The following is a 19,089-nucleotide window of genomic DNA, read 5'->3' as shown; positions in this document are numbered from 1 at the left end:
TTTTTGCACTGCTGTATTGTGAAAAAGGGTGGCCAAGTTCATAGTATTCTCTCTGTGTGTGTATATATATATATATATATATATATATAAAGGGTGGCCAAGTGCGTGTGTGTATATATATATTTAAAAATGATTCCTTAATTAGGAAAGCGAGAATATTTGAATTGAGATGTCTTTAATGAAAGTATTAAGAATTGTCAACTAGTTGAACTCAAAAAACTCTACCAATATTATTATTTTTATTGTATTTTTCCCTTCAACTTTTTTTAGTTGTAATAAAATTTATAATTTATGATGTTCAACTCAGGGCCGGCTCTATGGTGGAGCAAAAAATGCAACCGCTTAAGGCCCCAAGTAAAAAAAAGGCCCCTAAATTTTAACCAATAGGATTATTTATAATCAATAAATAAAATAAATTTTTTTATTAGATGAAAAAAAATAAAAAAATAGAGAAAAATGCAACGTCGTCCACAATATTTTTCACAACACTTGTACAACTAATGCTAAGTAGCAAGTTATTACAGCCTATTGTTGATGGCAAAAAAATAATTATAGTGATATTTTCAAATAAAAAACAAAAAACAGTTTAAAATCTAGGATTTGTTGTAAAAAATATTGTGAATGTTGCACTTCTAAAAATAAAAAGAATAATAATAAGAGTTTAATTAGCAAACTTTTACTAGTTTTCATCTAAATCTACCACTAACACCACTGTTTTACTTACCACTATCAATCTACCACATCAACAAGTATGAAAAATTTTGTCAAATTTTTTTTGTCTTAAAAATTCAAAAAAAAAAAAAATTCTATGTAGTTTATGTTAATTAGTAGTAATTTTGCATCTAAATAAGATGATCAATTTTCGCCTTAGGCCCCCAAATGCATCAAGCCGCCCCTTCAACTTACAATAATTGTTCTTTATTGTCGGGTCAAGACATCAATTAAATTTTAATTTAAACAAGTTTTTTTTTTTTTTGAAACAAATTTAAACAAGTTTGAACCTAGATCTTTTATTCACAAACAAGAAAAAAAAAATGAAGAAGAAGAAGAACAAATTTTACATTGGTCACTGTTTTCACAGTTGTCTCACTTTCTGGTCCAAATCTATTTTTACCTTCCTTATTTGGTTTTAATTCAAACTAATTTGAATGAAAATATATAGGCAATATCTGATAACGAAGATGATTTTGACAGGAGAATAGAAAAATTAGGTAGTGAATAACATGTGCGCAGATTAAAAAGAAAAGAAAAAGAAAAAGAAAAATATGTGCGCCCACAAAATTTTAATATTTACCAAATCTGTTACATGCGAACCACATAAAATTCCTATGTGGAGCCTCGCCAAATTTGCATCTAATAGTCTGCATGTTGTCTACGTGGCACATTTTAGATCTTTAAATTAGCTGAGTAGTCAAACCCCAAAACTTTTCCAAATAAAGTTTTTTTTTGGGTTAAAAATGATGTGTACTAAAATAGTGCATGTGTCCCATCAAAAAAAAAAAAAAATGGCGCATGTGTCATTATGTTCTATATTAATTATAACTTTCCAAAACAAGCGTTACCAAATTAGATAGCATATTTTGAAAATAAAAGGTAAAAAGAAAAATTAAAAGCGGTAAACTGTTTATAAAACTTTGGGCTTCGCCTAAAACTTGTTCATAAATTAATTTGATAGCCATTGAACATAGAGAGAAAAATTTGGTTAGAGTGAGAAATTGAGAATGAACCTTCTTTGTAATAAAATTGAAAACCCGTTAACTAAGTGTACAAAGTTTTATCAAAAGTTTCACATCTATGATCTATTTGATCCCTAGGTGCCGACAATAATAAAAATGAAAAGTGGAGATGGAAAATAAGGAATAAATTCTGAGCATTTTTCTGTAATTTTCCTTACAATATATGGTATTTATTTATGATTGTGTCATACCTTAACAGGCGATATGAAAGTTTTCAAAACAATAATTTAACGATATTTAACAGAAACCGTTAAAACCCCTCAGCTACGTGCAAGTAGAGTATATATGTACAGTTGGCTTTCCTATTTCCTATTGGATAACGCATTATAGATTCTTTTTGAGAATACTAAATATTTTTAACACACACACATACATGGGAAGAGGGGAGAATGTTTTTTTAAAGAAACTTACAGTGGTGTATATCCAAAAAGGCCTAATACATTATAGGTTCTACTTGCAAAACTCAGTATTATTATTATTTTTTTTGAAACAAAAGTTACTTAATTGGTGAATAATAATAAGTTAATAACAATAACGGTATAATAACAAGAATATTCTGAGCAACATTCCCTCCCTTCACATTAACTAACAAGATTCATTATTATGTGAAAGAAAAAAGTATTATTCTTGAAATAATGAATAGTTTCTCAAATTGAATTTGCTATATGTCTAATGAAGTTATAAAATGATCGAAAGAGATTAATTCCATCAAATGACGTAAGAAGAATATAAATATTATCACATAATGACTTATCAATGAATCAAACCTTGTTTCTTATTATTGAGAGAAAAACAAATTGTGTAAGTTAAGGTTTTCTCAATGTAGAAGAAATGTGGAGTTTGTTAAAAATGAACGAAGACTTGTTTATACTAAAGAGCATAGGTTGATTTTTTTATATTTTTGTTAAAAACCTTATAGCTTAATTAACACCTTCCCAAATGGAATCAATTCTATTATGGTCTATTTGGTTTAAGGAGGAGGGAAAATAGAGTAAAGTAGAATTGACAATAAATTAACCTAATTTATAGCTAATTTTTAATCCAAACAGGCCCTTAATATGCATGGGGTTTAAGAATAAGGCCGACCGAAAAGTACACACCAAATTCTATTAATATTTTTCAATCCAAAAATCACAAGAATGAAAAAAGAAAAATTTAAAACAACTGGATGAGATATATTTATTTTGGTGTGAAATTAATGAGCCATATTTATGAGCTTGCCAAAATTAGTCATAATGAAGTATATTAAAAGAGAGAGAGAAAAAAAAAGCAATTAAGTTTAACCTAAATGCTTTCTTCTCAATAATTTTTTTTAAAAAAATCTAAAACAAAATTAATTTAGAAAATACAAAATCCAAGCATTAAAAAAAAGGGGCAAATTAGGTAAAAGCGAAAAACAAGAACCTTGTGTATCATTCCTTCCATAATCAGAGTATCCCAGACTTTCATAAATCGTAACCGCTCTCTGCTCTTTCTTCACACACACACACACTCACACACTCACAGAAATCTCTAATCACTATTCTCACTCACTCTGCAAGTCCTTTCTGATTCCAATACGCTGTCGTTTTCGTTTTCGTTTTCGTTTTCGCTTTTGTTTTCAAACTCTCTCTCTCTCTGTGTTTTTTTTGTTTTTTAAAGCTCACCGAAAAAAAAAAAAAACTCGAAACATGGTACTCCGAAACTCGGTGTCCGAAACCGAAACGCCACCGGTTCGAGCCCCACAGACGCCGCAGCCGCAGCCGCGGCCGCCGCATGCGGCTTTTTCGGGTTTCGGTGCTGCTCCGAAGCCTCAGCCGAGCTTTAATTGGCTTTTGAGTCCTTCCAACACCGCCATCAATAGTTACCAAAACCTTCAGAGCCACTACAACAGTTTCGGCTTCAAAATCGCCGAGCCGAGTCACGACTCGTCGTCTCGTTTCGGCGGCGCTTCTTCGTATCTCCCGCCGAATTACTCTCCTTTAGTCAACAACAGTCGCGATCAACACCACCGCCACCACCGGGGACTCGCTACTGAGTCGACTCACGAGTCGGAGTCCGAGTCGTCCTCGCACCTTGGGGCGAATTATACGACTTTGGTCGATTACAGTCGTCACCTCAAACTCGCTGAGTCGACTCAGTACCGGGTTGGTAAACTCGGCGAGTCGTTTCCGGAGGGTGCCGAATCGGAGAATCGGAACCGGAATGTCGTGGTTGACAAGGCGGCGAAGAAGAAACCGGTTCGCGCTGTCTTTGAGTCGAAGGCGGCGATTTCTGGCCCGGTTATCGATCTCTCTGAGTCTCCTCCGAAGCGAAATTCGGAAAATCTCGGAAGCGCGATCCAGAAATCGGCGGATTCCGATACGAAAGCGAAATCGAAGCTTCTGATTCGTATCAAAACCAAGAGCAAGTCCAATGCCGAAGCTGATACCGAAGATCACAATCGCCGCGACGATCCTGATCACGCTGCTGACACCGAAGAGCCACCGGATCAAACCTCAGCCGCCGGAACCGGCGCTTCCACCTGCGTCAGCGGCGTCGAAGTAGAAGTCGAAGAGCCGCCACAAAAGACGTGGAATCTCCGGCCGAGAAAACCGGCTACTAAGAATCCACCTCCGGAGGCGGCGGCGACGGCGGCGCAGCATGTGACCAGGAAAACCCAGCCACCGAATCGCGCTGAGTCGACTCGGTCCCAAACCGCTGCGGAAAAGAAATCTTCGGAGAAGAAGGAGAAAAAACCAAACTTTTCGATCGCGCTTTCGAAAGAAGACATCGAGAAAGACTTTTTGCTCTTCACTGGGTCCAAGCCAGCCCGGAGGCCCAAGAAGCGATCTAAGATCGTTCAGAAACAGCTCGACGTAACTGAAAATTTTCTCAATTTCAAATTCAAATTCAATCACAACCACAACATACAATCATTTCAGTTTAATTATCTAACAATTATAGCTATACTCATAATCATGGAGCTAATTAAGCTAATTTTGATGCTTTGTTTTTTCAGAATGTTTTTCCGGGATTGTGGTTATCTTCGGTTACTCCAGAGTCATACCGGGTCACTGATTCAAAGGTCAAACATTGAAAATTTTGAAGCTTTTTTTTTCATTACTGTTTGTTTGGCTCAAATGGGTGTTTTCTTAGGTTACAAGCAATTGAAAATAAAAATGGTAACTTGAAGATTTTTTGATATGTGAAGATGGGTTTTATTTTGTTTTGTTGCAGGGTTAGATGGGGAATTGGTGTTTCTTTGAATGGTTGTTGGAATTTTGAAGGTTTTGTGAATGCTGATCCTTTTTGACATTGGAAGGTATAACAAAACATATACACCAACAAACCTTTGAAGATGAATGGATGACTACAGTGTTTTCTTTTTTAGCTTTTTCGCGCCCTTGGGAAGAAACACAGTTTAGTAGGACACAGATGTCTTAGCAAAAGAAAAGTAGACGCAGATGTCTTTAGCAAAACACAGTTGTACATATCAAGTTAAGATTATGAGATTATCGGTTATAAGACTTTATTAATAATATGAATGTTTACATGTTGTTTATTATTCTGTTGGAATGAGGGTGCTTTTAGAGAGCTTCTTTGCATGGTAGATTACTAGAGCTTCTTGTTTGTCAATTTGAGCAATACAGAATTCGTTTTCTGGAACTCAGATGTTTGAGATATGTTTTTTATTTTATAGGTAATAAGACTTTTATTGAATGAAATGAACATTGTGTTTATGATGATGAACACTCTGAACATGAGACAAATACAAAAAGCTTAAGAGCTAAAGCTAACAGATTGTAAGATGTTTGAGATACGTACTCATAATTATATGCATAGCATCTCAACATTCTTTATTTCTTTCTGAATTTGCCCTTGTTTGAGGAGAACAGATTTGTTTGGTGGCTAATGATCACTTTTGTAAGAAAAGTCATGCATTCACCAATGAATTACGTAGTTTTTTCATGCTTTATTTCCTACTATATGAATTCATGCAAGAAATTGGAGAAAGAAATGCAGAGCGAATAATGACAGATGCATGCAAAGTCAACTTGAGAAAAGTTGTTAGGAGGGAAATACCATTTGCAATTAATCATTCAACTGCTTGTCTTCATTTTTGTTTTGTTTTGTTTTGTTTTTTACAATATCGTTAATTAAACTAGGGTTATGTGGTTATCGGAGAACTGGTTTGGTTTGTCATGATTGGATAATGAAGATGTATAATGGTAGTCTACTAGTCTTGGAGAATGTCTGCTTATTTCTAAATATATCATTTCACTGCTTGGGAGTTAATAGAACAATTAATTTTTTTTTGCTAGGTATTGTGTTTATGTAATTATTAAAGTAAGTGCTTTCAGATTAAACTGTTTTTCCATTTATGATTTCAATTGAAGAATGTGTGTTGCACGCGCGGTAAAGTAAGATGTTGTGTGGGTGCACGCGCTCACCTTGCAAATTAGGAGTTCCAGAGTTTCAGATTAAACTCTTTTTCCATTTATGATTTCAAATGAAGAATGTGTGCTGCACGTGCGCAAAACTAAAAACAGCATGTGTGTGCACGCGCACTTTGCAAATTAGGAGTTCCAGAGTTTCTGGAACATATAAGAATATGTATTTAACAAAATCCTTTTATCACACTTGCCCTTTTTAGTCAGTTCATGGCGAATTTCTCACCTGTATTTTCTAATGAATGTGCTCAGCTTGCTCGTTGGGCTCTCAATGCATTTTTCAATGCTTCCTTTCTTCTAGCTTCATGCCCACCATAGTTGATGTGCTTGTGGTTGCAGAAGCTCCAATCTTGTTTATGACAGTTATTTTTTTTCGATTCTTTTGTTCTTGCTTTGTTTTCTTTGTTGTTAATGAATCTTTTCCCTGGGAAAAAAAGAGGAGTTATTCAGTATTGTTTTTAGTAGTAAAGTTTTCTTGGTTAATCATTAAACTAGGATGGTAGCTTTGCTCTTAGTCTCACATATGTAATTAATCATCTTGTTTTAGCTTTAGGTTTGAATTTGAGGAGTTACGGTATTATTGGTTCTATGCTCTTAAGGTCATATTAGCCATTTGATCAGCCGGTTGTAAAACCAGTAACTTACACCACTCATCCTACCCAATATATTTGCTTCTATCAGCGTCCCTTTGTTACAATCAGCAGTGGCAAATGGAAATAATATTTTCATTGATAATTTAAACAAAAAAGCAGTAACTGGAAATGTATTGGTGCCTTAAGGTGTTGCAATTGTAGTTTCAGCTGGAATCTACCTTACTACAGTAGCAATTTGACATACACAATGATGAAGATTTATTTATTTGTTGTCTGAGCTTGCTGCCAGGATATGTGTCTTTGGCATTCATTTTGCTATCTATTTGCTTTTCTGACAGTGTATCCAATTGCGTACAGGATGCACTGCTAATTAGATCTGGTGCATCCTCAATCAATTATAGTCGTTGTCATTGCAATTCTTAGCTAGTGTATAGTTAAACGCTGAAATTAGTTGAATGTTCAGAATTTCTGTGTTTGGAGATACATTAGTTGAAATTTCTATATTTAGAGTACCTTTAGTATTATGGCTGGTAAATCTGTTGCCTGGGTGAAACATACACTTAAGATGAAGAAATCAGAAAGAGTAGTTGTTAAGAGACTAAGAATTGGAAATAGTAGAACTGAAAAGATCAATTCTTAGCATTCCATTTGGAATAACTAAATCATTTGCAGTGTTTCAGGCATATTGCATTTATGTTTAACATTCCTTTTGGACTGCTTCAGGTCCAAACACAACTTGTATTGGAACAATCATTTTCCGTGTATTTTCGGGTATATTATTATCAGTGTTTAATATTCTATTTACACTAGATGGCTCAAATGCAGCTTTTATGAGACCATAGAAATATCTCAATGTGGTTATTGATGTGCCATACAGACAAGTAGAGAAGCAGCTGCCACATAAGAGTGGAGCTCTGAATTTGACTATTGATGTGCTATACAGAGAAGTAGAGAAGCAACTGCCACATAAGCATGGAGCTATTCTGAGCTCAAGGGGTGTTGCAAACCGGTGAAAGGTGATGCCTTTTGAACTGAAATGTTCACCATTTTGAACTCTGGCAGTCTAGACCTGGGGCTTTGATAATGTGCCTGCAAAACTCTTGGGAGCAACTGGCATGGATACTCAACTTGATATTTTTTTCCTTTTTTTCCACAGGCAGCTTTCTGGAAACCAGAAGCATCATGTGGATCAGATAACGACGACACTGTGGCGCTTGCTGTGCACCTTGTAGAAGTGAATGGTAATAATGAATTTCTTGACATAGTAATTTGGCATTTTGGGTTAAGCAGAAATTACTTGACATATAGTAATTTCTTTTTAACCCAAAAGAAGAAATTACTTGACATATAATTGGTTAAATTTGGACTTATCAAATAAAGGAAATTACTTGACATATTTGGTAGTGTGGAACTAATTTGTGTTGTTGGATTAAATGGTCCTTAGTTGCCAGTTGCAAATTTACAGATATGGACCATATGGTCTACCTATAACCATGATGATATTTGTATTTATTTTATAGAACTGTTTATATCATGATAAATGTTATAGAAATTGTCATCTATTTACTCTCCCTTTGATGGTAATACAAAATCTAGTAAGAATTGAACGAAATAGTCTCTTGTAAAAGGAATGCTTGGTAATTATGGCTTGTTTGTTGGACTAACCTTTGGAGAGCGATGCACAAGCAGAAAAGTAAGCAACAGTGCGGCGATTTTATTTCTTCTCTTATTCTACTTTGCTTGATTCTGCCCTCAAATTGCATTGACAATGAGCCTATTTCTTTAGGAGTACAACTGCCCAAATTAAAATTCTTACTTTTTAATTGTTTATGCCCCATTACAGTTTAAGGAAACATATTTATTCCGTAACTGACAGTCAAGATACTAAAATAGCAGATTCTGGCATTTGATGCTCAAGTCTTCTGTCAAGTTTGCCCACTGCTTGGATTAGAGGGAGAGAGCTACAGAAGGTCAATTTTTGGAGGGGCTCTGGTGTTTGAGAAACAAGAATGGCTTAGATTCCTATCAAAAAAAGAAAAAAGAAAAAAGAAAAAGGAATGGCTTAGACAGTTTTCTGCACTACCTGCTGCAGGTATTCTGCAAAAAGAACCCTTGTGAAGGACGTCATGCCCCATGTGCTCACGTTGAGCAGAGGCTAAATCTATGGGGTCTTAGAGCACTTACATAAGTGGATGTATGATAGAAAAAAATGTGTAAAATTTATACATTTTTGCCCAAAGAGGATCCACATCAATGAGTGTATAATTATGTAAATTTATAAGTTTGTTATAGTATCTATGTAAATTTACATTGACAATATTTATCTTGCATTTATTTATTTTTTTTAATAATAATTTCTTTATTAATTATTTTTTTATTACAAGTTTTTTTGTGCTATACTGCTACGTGACATTTTTTTAAAGAGAAGAAATGCCATGTTACATTTATGGAAAAGAAATTACTATGGCAAAAACTATACTAGAGAGATAAAACTTTGAAGATGAAAAAAAAGAGAAAAGAATTCATCACTAATTAACTTCTAGTAGTTATCTCTAACTTGCTGATGTTTTGGTTGAGGAATGAGATCAAAGAAAAGGGCACTAACATTGTTATTTACATTAACACAGATGAAAAAGTCAAGTAGTTGTTTGCCCTCTCAGACCAGAATGCCTGCTTTCCTTTGTTTTGAGTCCACTGGAGATTGTGCCACAATGCCAAGTAGACCATAAAATGGGCAATGGAGAGGAACATGGAAAAATGAAATGGAAAAGAAAGTGGGGGAGTAAGCATATAAGGAATCCCCTTAAACATTCTACCAGATCTATCTTCAGCAATGAATTTTTATTTCCTAATTTCATATAATACTATGGATGGTTATTTTCACCGAAACACGATTCATCTTGCAACACTAAAACTAACTTAAATCCAGATCAAACAAGTAGAAATATGAAGCCAAAGTTTCTCACTTCTGTCCAAAACTCATAGCTATCTTAAAGTTAGTGTTTGTTTGGCAAAACTCTGCACATTTGGCAAGATACAAGTTCAGGTTCTTGAGTGTTGCTTTTGCTATTTCATGCATTTCTTTGGGGGATGCATCCTTACTAATGGGCTCTTTTGTTTTATTCAAGAACTGGAGCAAAGTCCCTCCTACAGCCCTACTAATAAATGTTTACTGAATGAAGCTATAAATTTTTTTTTTTTTTTTTTGGTTCTGGTAGTATAATAGGAGGGTTTAATCTGTGCCTCATATTCTAGGCATGTGAAAACCGAGAAGAATATTTGTGAATTATGGAGCCAACCTCCCTCTCAATGGAGCAGAGAATTCATTCTCTAAAACCTCCAAGTGAGACCAAGCAATCAACGATTAAATTAGCAATAGGGAACCATAACTCACACACTGCACCAATCCATCTTCACCACAGGTATGAAAGATATGAGGTCTCACAGGCTCAATAGCCAACTCATGAGCTTGGCCTGGATGTTTGCCGATTAATGTAGTTTGAATTCCCACTTCCAGAATCTGAGCAAGTCTCATCTAAAATTAACCAAATGTTGTAATTAAAATTTCCATAGTTCACAAAATAGAGAAAAGTCTTGTTTATAGCAAAAGAAAACCAGGTGACAAATGAGATAAACAAGCAGCAGTTATCAAATTATAAAATTTGTATCACCAAGGTCTTATAATCCATTAACTTGGAGAACAATTCATCATATGATAATTATTCGACAGAATATTAAGAGCAAACATCAACATAAATTTTGGAATGGTCCAGATCATTTCTTATAAGGTTGGTGCACATTTTGATGAAACTATGGCATTTTATTTCATACCATAATTGCTTTGGAATAAATGAGATACCTGCCCATCTGCAGCAAAGGTGAGAATGCTTTATTCATCTGTGCAAGACATGATTTTTGGTTGTCATTCCACTCGGGCATAGTATGAAAATGGCATCTTGATATTCTGTGCATACCCATTGATCATTGTGTTCCTCAGCATGATATCTACTTGCAATCATAAAATTCTGCAATACAATACCTCGTTTAGGTATTTCAAATAAATTATTAACTAAACTAGATATTGATGAGCTAATAATAATAAGATACCAGTGCAACCCAAAATTTAACGTGCCTCCAAGTATTGAGAAGAATTTTTAGGAGTTCAGGCGATACTGCAAGAATAATTAACTTGGGTGAGGGTTGGAATTCTTAAAATCACGTTGTAATATTAAATTTAAAAAAATCATATGTAAATATATACATTCAGAGAGAGAGAGAGAAATACCAATTATTCTTGCTCCTCCTCCACCTCATAGACAGACCTCCAATCAATCTCAACACGAGGGATGTTGGCAATTTTGAACCACTCTCGACCTTTGCCTTTCTTGCAGTGCTGTTCCAGTAGAGGACACCTATAAATATAAAGTTTCAGAAGTGAAGGAGGCAGACCGTTCTCTGGGAGGTATTCAAGTTTAGGACAATCTTTGATATACAACATTTCAAGAGCAGAGAGTTGTCGAAAGCCCTTGGACAGGAGTACTAAATTTGGAAAATTTATAATACTCAGGCTAGTGAGAGAGATAGGCAGCATCATCATCATCATCATTGTCTTCCCATCTTCCTCAGCCTCAGGAAATGACTGCAAATTCGGAAACCCGCCCATAATGTTGAGATCTCTAAGAGATGTGAGTCTGTGGATCCCCCACTCAAATAGTTGCTTACAGATATTAACCCCTGACAGCCAAAGTGATGTAAGATTTGTGGGGTAACCCCCTTCCGTGAAGGATATGATGCTTGGACACCGGCATATAACTAGTTCTTGAAGATAGGTGAGGTTGGGCAAACAGTTAGGCAAGGCCTCAAGTTTCTCACAGTTTTCGATTGAAAGCTTTCTCAGGCTGGTTGGGAGGAGACCTCCATCCGGGAAGGAAACAAGACTAGAACAATCCCATATCTTGATCTCATAGACGTGGCAGAGTCTGTGTAGGCCCTCAGGTAAGGACTTGAGCTTTTCACAATGACAAATTTGGAAGTGTTCAAGAGAGGCATTATTTTGTAACTCTTTTGTTATTGACTCCAGCTCTGGACATTTGTATACAAAAAGGTTTTTCAAGGCAGCAGGAAACTGGTTTCTTGGTGACAAGCATTTTAGAGATGAACATTCCCTAATCTCCAAGTGTTCAAGAAGTGACTCATTACTACTACTATTGCCATAAAGATTTCCCTCATTCCTCACTAAAGAAGAAGAGGAAGAGGCCTCCTCCTCATCAAGCACAACTTGCAAATTCTCACAATTTTTAATGTGTAGCCTTCTCAAAGTTGGAGGTAGCTGGCCTCTTGAAATGCAGGTGAGAGAACGGCAGTTATCAATATATGCGTATTCAATACACATACTATTGGACATCGGCAAGGATTTCAGAGCATTGCAATTTTTAATTTTCATTGTCCTTAACGTATATGGTAGACTGATGTTCACAAGTCTTGGGCATGATCTGATATCTAGCGTTACAAGGGAAATGAGCCTCTCTTGCCATAAGGATGTTAGCTCCTTACAATCATCTATTGTCACATATTCTACCTTTGTTGATCCTTGCATGAATTCCTCTGTCAAACTTGTCAAATCTGAAATAGAAAGAACCATGGACTTCAGTGAGCTTAACTCAACGGGACTTTTGCTTATCACCTCTTTGCATCCGACGATTTCTACCTCATGAAGCATTGGAAAGTTTGGAATCGAAACAACCAACTGCTCACATTTACGAATAGAAATTTTTTCCAATGATGGGAGATGGTGGGGCAATTTTCCTTGCAATTTAGGGCATTTAATGATAGAAAGCTCATGCAAGCAAGGGAATTCTTCATACTCAACTCCACAAGGAATCCAGTCTTGCCATTCTTGCATATCCTTAAAGCAAAGTCTAACTAAAGATCTAAAAGGATTAAAGAAACCATCCCCATAAAACTCAGAACCAACACTTCTCACCCCAGCCATTCCTATAATGACAAGATCCTTTAGGGAGGGTAATTGTCCAATCGCAGGCAAGGATGTGCATTTTTCACAACTATTCATCTTAAGGAGCACCAATTTAGAAAATAAAGGATCTCCTAACCAAGTTGGAAATCTTGCACCGACATAACCCTTAATGGAAAGTTCTTTTACCGTTGTTGGAGGTTGTAACATGTCAAGAACATCTGCTGCAACTCTTGCATCTAGTAAATCATTAAGCACAGACCCCCATTTCATAACCAATACATCTAAGTTCTTACCATTTAAATCAGCCTTTCTAGCATCCTCAACATTAAGCACATTCTCTAAGCCTGAAATGCAAAGTGTTTCGCGAAGAAACTTCAAGTTCATCAAGTCTCCTACCTTAGATCCGGTATCTTTTCCCACAACAAATTCAGGTAGTGTTTGTAGGCTTTTTAAATTTTTTAGTCCCACTGGCATCTCTCTGATTAAATAAGCATCTGTAGTATCAAGATGTCGAAGATTGACTAGATTCCCAATTTTCTTTGGTAACCTTGTAAGTTTGAAACAACGTCTCAATATCAATGTTTGCAAATTGTATAAGGAACTTATTGATTCTGGTAAACTTGCAATCAAAGTACCAGAAAGATTGAGGTATCTTAAATGTATCAAATCACCAATAGAGCTTGATAGCTCAACAATTTGATATCCACTTAAAGATAATACCCTTAAACATTTCAATTGTGGCAACATATGATAAGAAACATGATTTGTTAAGTAGCAAACTTTCCTTTCTGGTAGTGGTAGGAAAGTCCGTAATGACATGCCTTCGTGGAAGTCTTCAAATCTTTTGATGCCATCACAAAAGCAAGGAATATATGAGAAATAGCGTACCTTTGTGGGAATCTTGGATTGATTATTAGCATTCAATTTGTTGTCCAACCTATAACACATGTCTCCTGCAGCCCATTGAGCTAGATCATTGACCAAGTCATGCATGACAAAACGTGATGCATGATTGCTTGATTGTTGGAAAAATGATCTCCCTAGTAGATCAAGAAAATACTCACTACCAAGATCTTCCATTTGCTTGTTTCCTTCTGTTTCTTGAAGCAGACCTTCTGCCATCCATAACAAGACTAGTTCTATCTCTTCGAATTCGTAGGACTTTGGGAATATTGAACAATAGGCAAAACACCTCTTTAATTGTGAAGGGAGGTATTGGTAACTCAATCTAAGAGTTGGAATAATAGCACTTTTCTCCTCCGGTATATCTCGGATGTTGCTATATAGCACATGTTTCCACTGATCATGGTTGTGCTTAGTGCGTAAATGGCCTCCGAGTTCTTTTGCTACCAAAGGCAAGCCCTTACACATCTCTATAATTTTTTGGCCAATTTCTTGAAGTTCCAAATGTTCACTAAAATCTGTTGCCCCCAATGCGTGTTGGGTAAATACATGCAAACAAGCATTTGGTGACAACTCCTTCAACTTGTAACTTGGAGCAGTGCCCATTAATGATGAAACACCATCATTTCGAGTTGTGACAACAACCTTACTTCCTAGAGCCCCAAATTCAAATGGACGTTGTAAGACAGTCCAATTATTGTAATTTTCATTCCAAACATCATCCAAAATGAATAAAAACTTCTTGCCAAATAATATGTTCTTCAGTTTGACTTGAAGTAAATCTAAATCATTAACATCATAGGGCTCAGAAGTGACAGATTGTATAATTGCTTTTGTCACCCTTACAATGTCAAAATCATCAGAAACATAAATCCATGCTTTCATATCAAAATGACGATTCACATCATGGTCGTTGTAAACTAGTTGAGCAAGAGTTGTCTTACCCATTCCCCCCATAGCAAGTATGGGAATCACAGAGAGTTGAGAGTCACTTGATCCAGCACCCAGCAACAAGTTGACAATAGCCTTTTTATCTTCATCTCTGCCATAAACGTGACCTTCATTCACAAGAGAAGTTGTGGGTAGTCTTGCTGTTTTAGTTCTTCCCCCATCATAGTATCTCAATTCCAGATAATTCTTTTGTGTCACACTTTCTTGCAATCTTGTATTAATCTCTTTAATCTTGGACCGCATGTTAGTATTGAACATAACAGAACTTGGATTAAAACTAACACATGCAGGGATGAGCATGGGTTCCTTACTTGTGCTGTGTTCTGCATTCAACTTATGTTGCAAAGCTTCGGTTGCAAACTTGTCCAAGACGTCCTCCACATCAAAAGCTAAATCCCTGAGTTCATCCAACCAGATCTTCACAGCCCGGCTTGTCATCTGCTTCTCTTCTGCATCATCTAGAACTGCACGGATTTTCAGTAACATTGTCTTCCACTTCTTGAGGTCAGCTTGAACTTGATCTTGGTTCAAGAACTCCAACAATTCCGGGGAGGTTAACTTGCTAAACAGCACCTGAAAGAAACCGGATAGAGCAGCCTCTCCAATAACTGACATGATTTGCTTGTAAGGAAATATAGAAAAGTAACCAAAGAGACTCAGAAAATGAGTTAGGAGTGAAGAATTTTACTTAATTTGTTCTAGGAAAGTTCAAATAGTCTACAATATTTCTTGTTTTTCTGATTTTTTCTTAGGCTTACCCCAATTTGTGGTCTGGTTGCCAAAGAGACTCAGAAAATGAGTTAGGAGTGAAGAGTTTTGCTTAATTTGTTCTAGGAAAGTTCAAAAAGTCTTCATGGTTCTTGTTTTTCCGATTTTTTCTTAGGCTTACCCCAATTTGTGGTCTGGTTGCGTGAGACTTTTCTACTATGCAGGTCAAAGTCATCTGCATGAAGACTTTTGGAAGGTAACGAGAAATTAACCAGATGTAATCAGCTAATTAATGAGCTTGAATGAAAAATTTAAAATGTCTGGTAGGTAGCATGTGAAGAGATTAAAGGAGTGAATACATTTGTTTTGATTGGAAAGAAATATTTCTATAAATTATTTAAGGACCACAATCATTACCACATAATTTGTCACAACTATATATATTTTATGTGCTAGAATGTGATAGATTGTCTATCACTTTTACATGAACTCATAACTTTTTTTTCCATTAATCACAATCTGTTATATCAGAATTGTAGTAAAATTGTGTCACAAAAGATTGTTGTCCTATATTTTCTCTATTTTGATATCGTTAAATATAGGTATACAATTTCGCCGTGCGTGCATATATATATATATATATATATATATATATAGAGAGAGAGAGAGAGAGAGAGAGAGAGAGAGAGAGAGAGAGAGAGAGAGAGAGAGAGAGAGAGAGAGAGAGAGAGAGAGGCTATTTTGAGTATTTTGGGCCTATAAAATTATTTCCCACTCCACTAGAAAATTGGGCCGAAAAACCCATTCCTTTATAAGCCCAAGAATATCATTCTCTATCTCACTTCATCCCAATGTGGTTGCTTAATTCAGTGATTTTTTTTTTTCAAGACATTGTTGCAAGTGAACTTATAAGATGAGTATCATTTACGTATTTATTTTTTGGATGAATAACATCATGAGTTGTATGAACATATTCTTTAGTATATATATTTTTACCAATTAAAAAAAAAACATTTTTAGATTGATATTCAATTTCTCATGAATTAACATTTATACGCAAAAATATGTGAAGCTCTATGTACTTGGAATGGAATTACTTGACTGCCTCTTTTTGGTTCTTGCATGTTGGGATTCTTTCATATATGGTAGCAGTTTTGTTAAAGTTTGAGAATTTTAGATTCGACTAAATCAGAAGCAATTTTGCTACTAAGCATTTTTATTTCAATTATCATATTGCTATAAGCTTATGATAACTCAGAAAGAAACTTTCGAAAGGGGATTATATATATGTAAAACTTCTATTTTAAAGTGCAAAGGGGGTGTAATCCTAGTTTTCCACTGCGCCCTTATCCTCCTCCATTGTTAATTTCCTTGTTGTCCTCCATTGCTAGCTTGTCCCTCCTCCATTACATGTTTGCCTTTCTTTGTTTGCTCCTCCTCCTCCTCCTCCATTGCTAGCTTGTTTTCCTTCACTGCTTCGATGCTCTCTTGTCCTCCTCCATCTCCCTTGCTTGTTTTTCCTCCTATCCTTTCTTCCTCTACAATTTTTACTTTTTTATTACACTTTTCCCAGAGTGTTTTTACGAGCTTTTCTAGTTCAAACACACCAATCACAGTTACCAGTAAGCGTGTAGCATCAAGATTTGCTTCAGAAACTCCTAACAAATATAATAATTCAAATAAATTATAACTGATAATGGAATTGATTGTTCATAAGGTCCTAACTGCAAAAAGTGAGTTCTATCAGACAAGAACTAGATTTCATTTATATATAAAAAAAATGTATATACAGAAATTTGATGATGAATCTTTCAGTTATGTCCAACAAAAATAAATGATCAGAATGAATAATATTACGAAAAAGGTTGATTTGGATAAAAGATTTAGAATTATACCAGGAAAATTTTTACAGCATTTCAGGACTTTTTTTGCACAAGAATCGCAAGTCATGTTGTACTGTATCACCACTCTGATCCCCTGACACAACAAGGGCACTAAAGTTGAAGCCAACATGATGACCCATATATTAACAAATAAACCAAATGTTTACATGTGATACTAAAAGATCTTCTCTCCTTCATTAAATTGAGAAAAGAAAAGAACATCACTAAAATTTAAATTCTAACACTCTCCTGTCAACATACATGTTTTTCTAATTCTTCTGCTGTAGGGGGTTCCACTTTCTTTTTACCCTTTAAAAGATCTAAAATATCGAACGTCATTTCTTCCTTTTCTTCACCTGCCTTCTGTGTTACTCTGGTATGTTTTCTTTGTGCCTGTTTTTGCTCTCTATTTCAATCTGGTTACTTAATATATAGGAGAGAGAGAGAGAGAGAGAGAGAGAGAGAGAGAGACATTTGCATGCATGCTTGCTAGCATTAAAATTTATATAGCAAGTGCATGCGAAATTGATGGTATGCACAAGTTGGAGCCCAAGTTAATTCCCACCTGTTGCGTGTTTAATGTCAATCAATCAATTCACACACGTTGAAAATAGTATTCAGGTGATGATTTTTTTTAATAATCTCATTTATTGAAAAAAAAAAAGGCTAAGGTTTTAAACTATCGGGATAAAATCTCCTCCCGTTAAATCTTTCAATTTTATCATATTTTTATTTAAATGTAAGATATGTATGTACGTAGTATTTAAAAATAAAATAAATGTCACATATTACATATCCAACTAAAAATGGGGGGAAATTGGAGAATTCAATTGGAAGCGATTCTTTCACAAACCTATATGCTTCCACCAAAGTTGAGATAATTGATGAGATGTAGACAAACATGAACATTAGGAACCTTCGAAGAGTATAGCCAGAGTTCCCTAATCGGCCAAAAGATGAGAAAATTATCTTATAGACTTGGCAAATGGGTCAAGTTAATTAGGATACAGGTCATTCTAAATAAGTTACGAGTGTGTTGGGTTGATTGGGTTACTGGTTGACCCATATTTTTTGCATGCGTGAAAAAAATATTAGAAAACTTTTTTCCTCAAAAAAATAAATAAAATACTCAAAAATAAAATTTAAATAAATTATAAATTTTACACAATTTATATTTCAGTGATGATATCATCACCATAAACGAGAGAAAAAAAAAATACTAAATATTGTGGGCCATAATTTGTTTTAAGTACAGTATATCATTACCATAAATATAAAATGTTGTGCACCAATGCTAAAAGTTGATTAAGATGAAGACGTGGTTATAAAATACCTAAGAGATCGTGTGTCGCTTAAGAGAGTTGTGACTAAAACAAAACAATGCATTCTTACTTTTATTGGGAAATTATATAATAACTAGATGCAATACATGAAACTTCAACAATAAGTATTAATAAATATATATATATATATATATATATATATATATAGGACTGGGTTCAGGTTACATCAGGTGTAACTCTAAGTAATGTTATACCACCCAATAATTTATTATAAAATTCATATTTTGAAAATCTCACCGTTGAATTATATGATATGTATATTCTTAACACTCACACCAATTTTCATGTTAATTGGATGTTATTTATCTTTCGATCAATAAACTTATTTTTTATGCATTATTTTAAACTACAAAAACTTGAATTTAAACAATTGATTGATGACATGGCTATTAATATTCGATCACTTTGAAATTTTGCAAGCATGAAGAATATATGAAGATAATGTAATCTAACGGTGGATTTGTTAAAATTCGCATCCAATTAAAAAATATTGAGTGGTGTAACTTGACCCTAACCTATATATATATATATATATATATATATATAAAATAAGTGTTAATGAATACAACCTTAAAAATAGAAATTT

At 34.9% G+C, this 19,089-nt stretch overlaps 2 protein-coding genes across 11 annotated transcripts; one reads left to right on the top strand and one right to left on the bottom strand.

Annotated features, from left to right (window-relative positions):
* The first annotated feature begins 3,139 nt into the window (after positions 1 to 3,139).
* Positions 3,140 to 8,799, top strand: LOC126723192 (uncharacterized). 10 transcript variants are annotated; one of them, XM_050426501.1, is made up of 6 exons: positions 3,141 to 4,573; positions 4,717 to 4,782; positions 4,935 to 5,019; positions 7,465 to 7,512; positions 7,619 to 7,757; positions 7,898 to 8,799. In XM_050426501.1, exons 1-3 carry the CDS (start codon positions 3,407 to 3,409, stop codon positions 4,938 to 4,940), a joined length of 1,239 nt encoding a protein of 412 aa, XP_050282458.1. In that variant the 5' UTR covers positions 3,141 to 3,406; the 3' UTR covers positions 4,941 to 5,019; positions 7,465 to 7,512; positions 7,619 to 7,757; positions 7,898 to 8,799. The 10 variants fall into 10 exon arrangements, with proteins under 10 accessions (XP_050282451.1, XP_050282452.1, XP_050282450.1 ...); XM_050426494.1 differs by lacking the exons at positions 4,935 to 5,019; positions 7,465 to 7,512 and having other exon boundaries at positions 3,140 to 4,573; positions 7,898 to 7,982; positions 8,638 to 8,799; XM_050426495.1 differs by lacking the exons at positions 4,935 to 5,019; positions 7,465 to 7,512 and having other exon boundaries at positions 3,140 to 4,573; positions 7,898 to 7,982; positions 8,635 to 8,799.
* A 2,230-nt stretch (positions 8,800 to 11,029) lies between these two features.
* Positions 11,030 to 14,813, bottom strand: LOC126722304 (putative disease resistance RPP13-like protein 1). The gene has a single exon (XM_050425457.1). It carries the CDS (start codon positions 14,810 to 14,812, stop codon positions 11,030 to 11,032), a length of 3,783 nt encoding a protein of 1,260 aa, XP_050281414.1. The 5' UTR covers position 14,813.
* Between the last annotated feature and the right edge of the window lie 4,276 nt (positions 14,814 to 19,089).

Source organism: Quercus robur, chromosome 4 (assembly GCF_932294415.1).
Source record: "Quercus robur chromosome 4, dhQueRobu3.1, whole genome shotgun sequence".
Lineage (NCBI taxonomy): Eukaryota > Viridiplantae > Streptophyta > Magnoliopsida > Fagales > Fagaceae > Quercus > Quercus robur.
The sequence above is the reverse complement of the archived record's forward strand: the minus strand, read 5'-3'. Positions and strand labels throughout refer to the sequence as shown.

Excerpts from the sequence above, each read along its gene's own strand:
- LOC126723192 (XM_050426494.1), top strand. The coding sequence starts at position 3,407 with ATGGTACTCCGAAACTCGGTGTCCGAAACCGAAACGCCACCGGTTCGA. Across the intron at positions 4,574-4,716 it reads TCGTTCAGAAACAGCTCGAC|AATGTTTTTCCGGGATTGTG; the intron begins GTAACTGAAAAT and ends TTGTTTTTTCAG. Across the intron at positions 4,783-7,618 it reads ACCGGGTCACTGATTCAAAG|ACAAGTAGAGAAGCAGCTGC; the intron begins GTCAAACATTGA and ends TGTGCCATACAG.
- LOC126722304 (XM_050425457.1), bottom strand. The coding sequence starts at position 14,812 with ATGCGGTCCAAGATTAAAGAGATTAATACAAGATTGCAAGAAAGTGTG.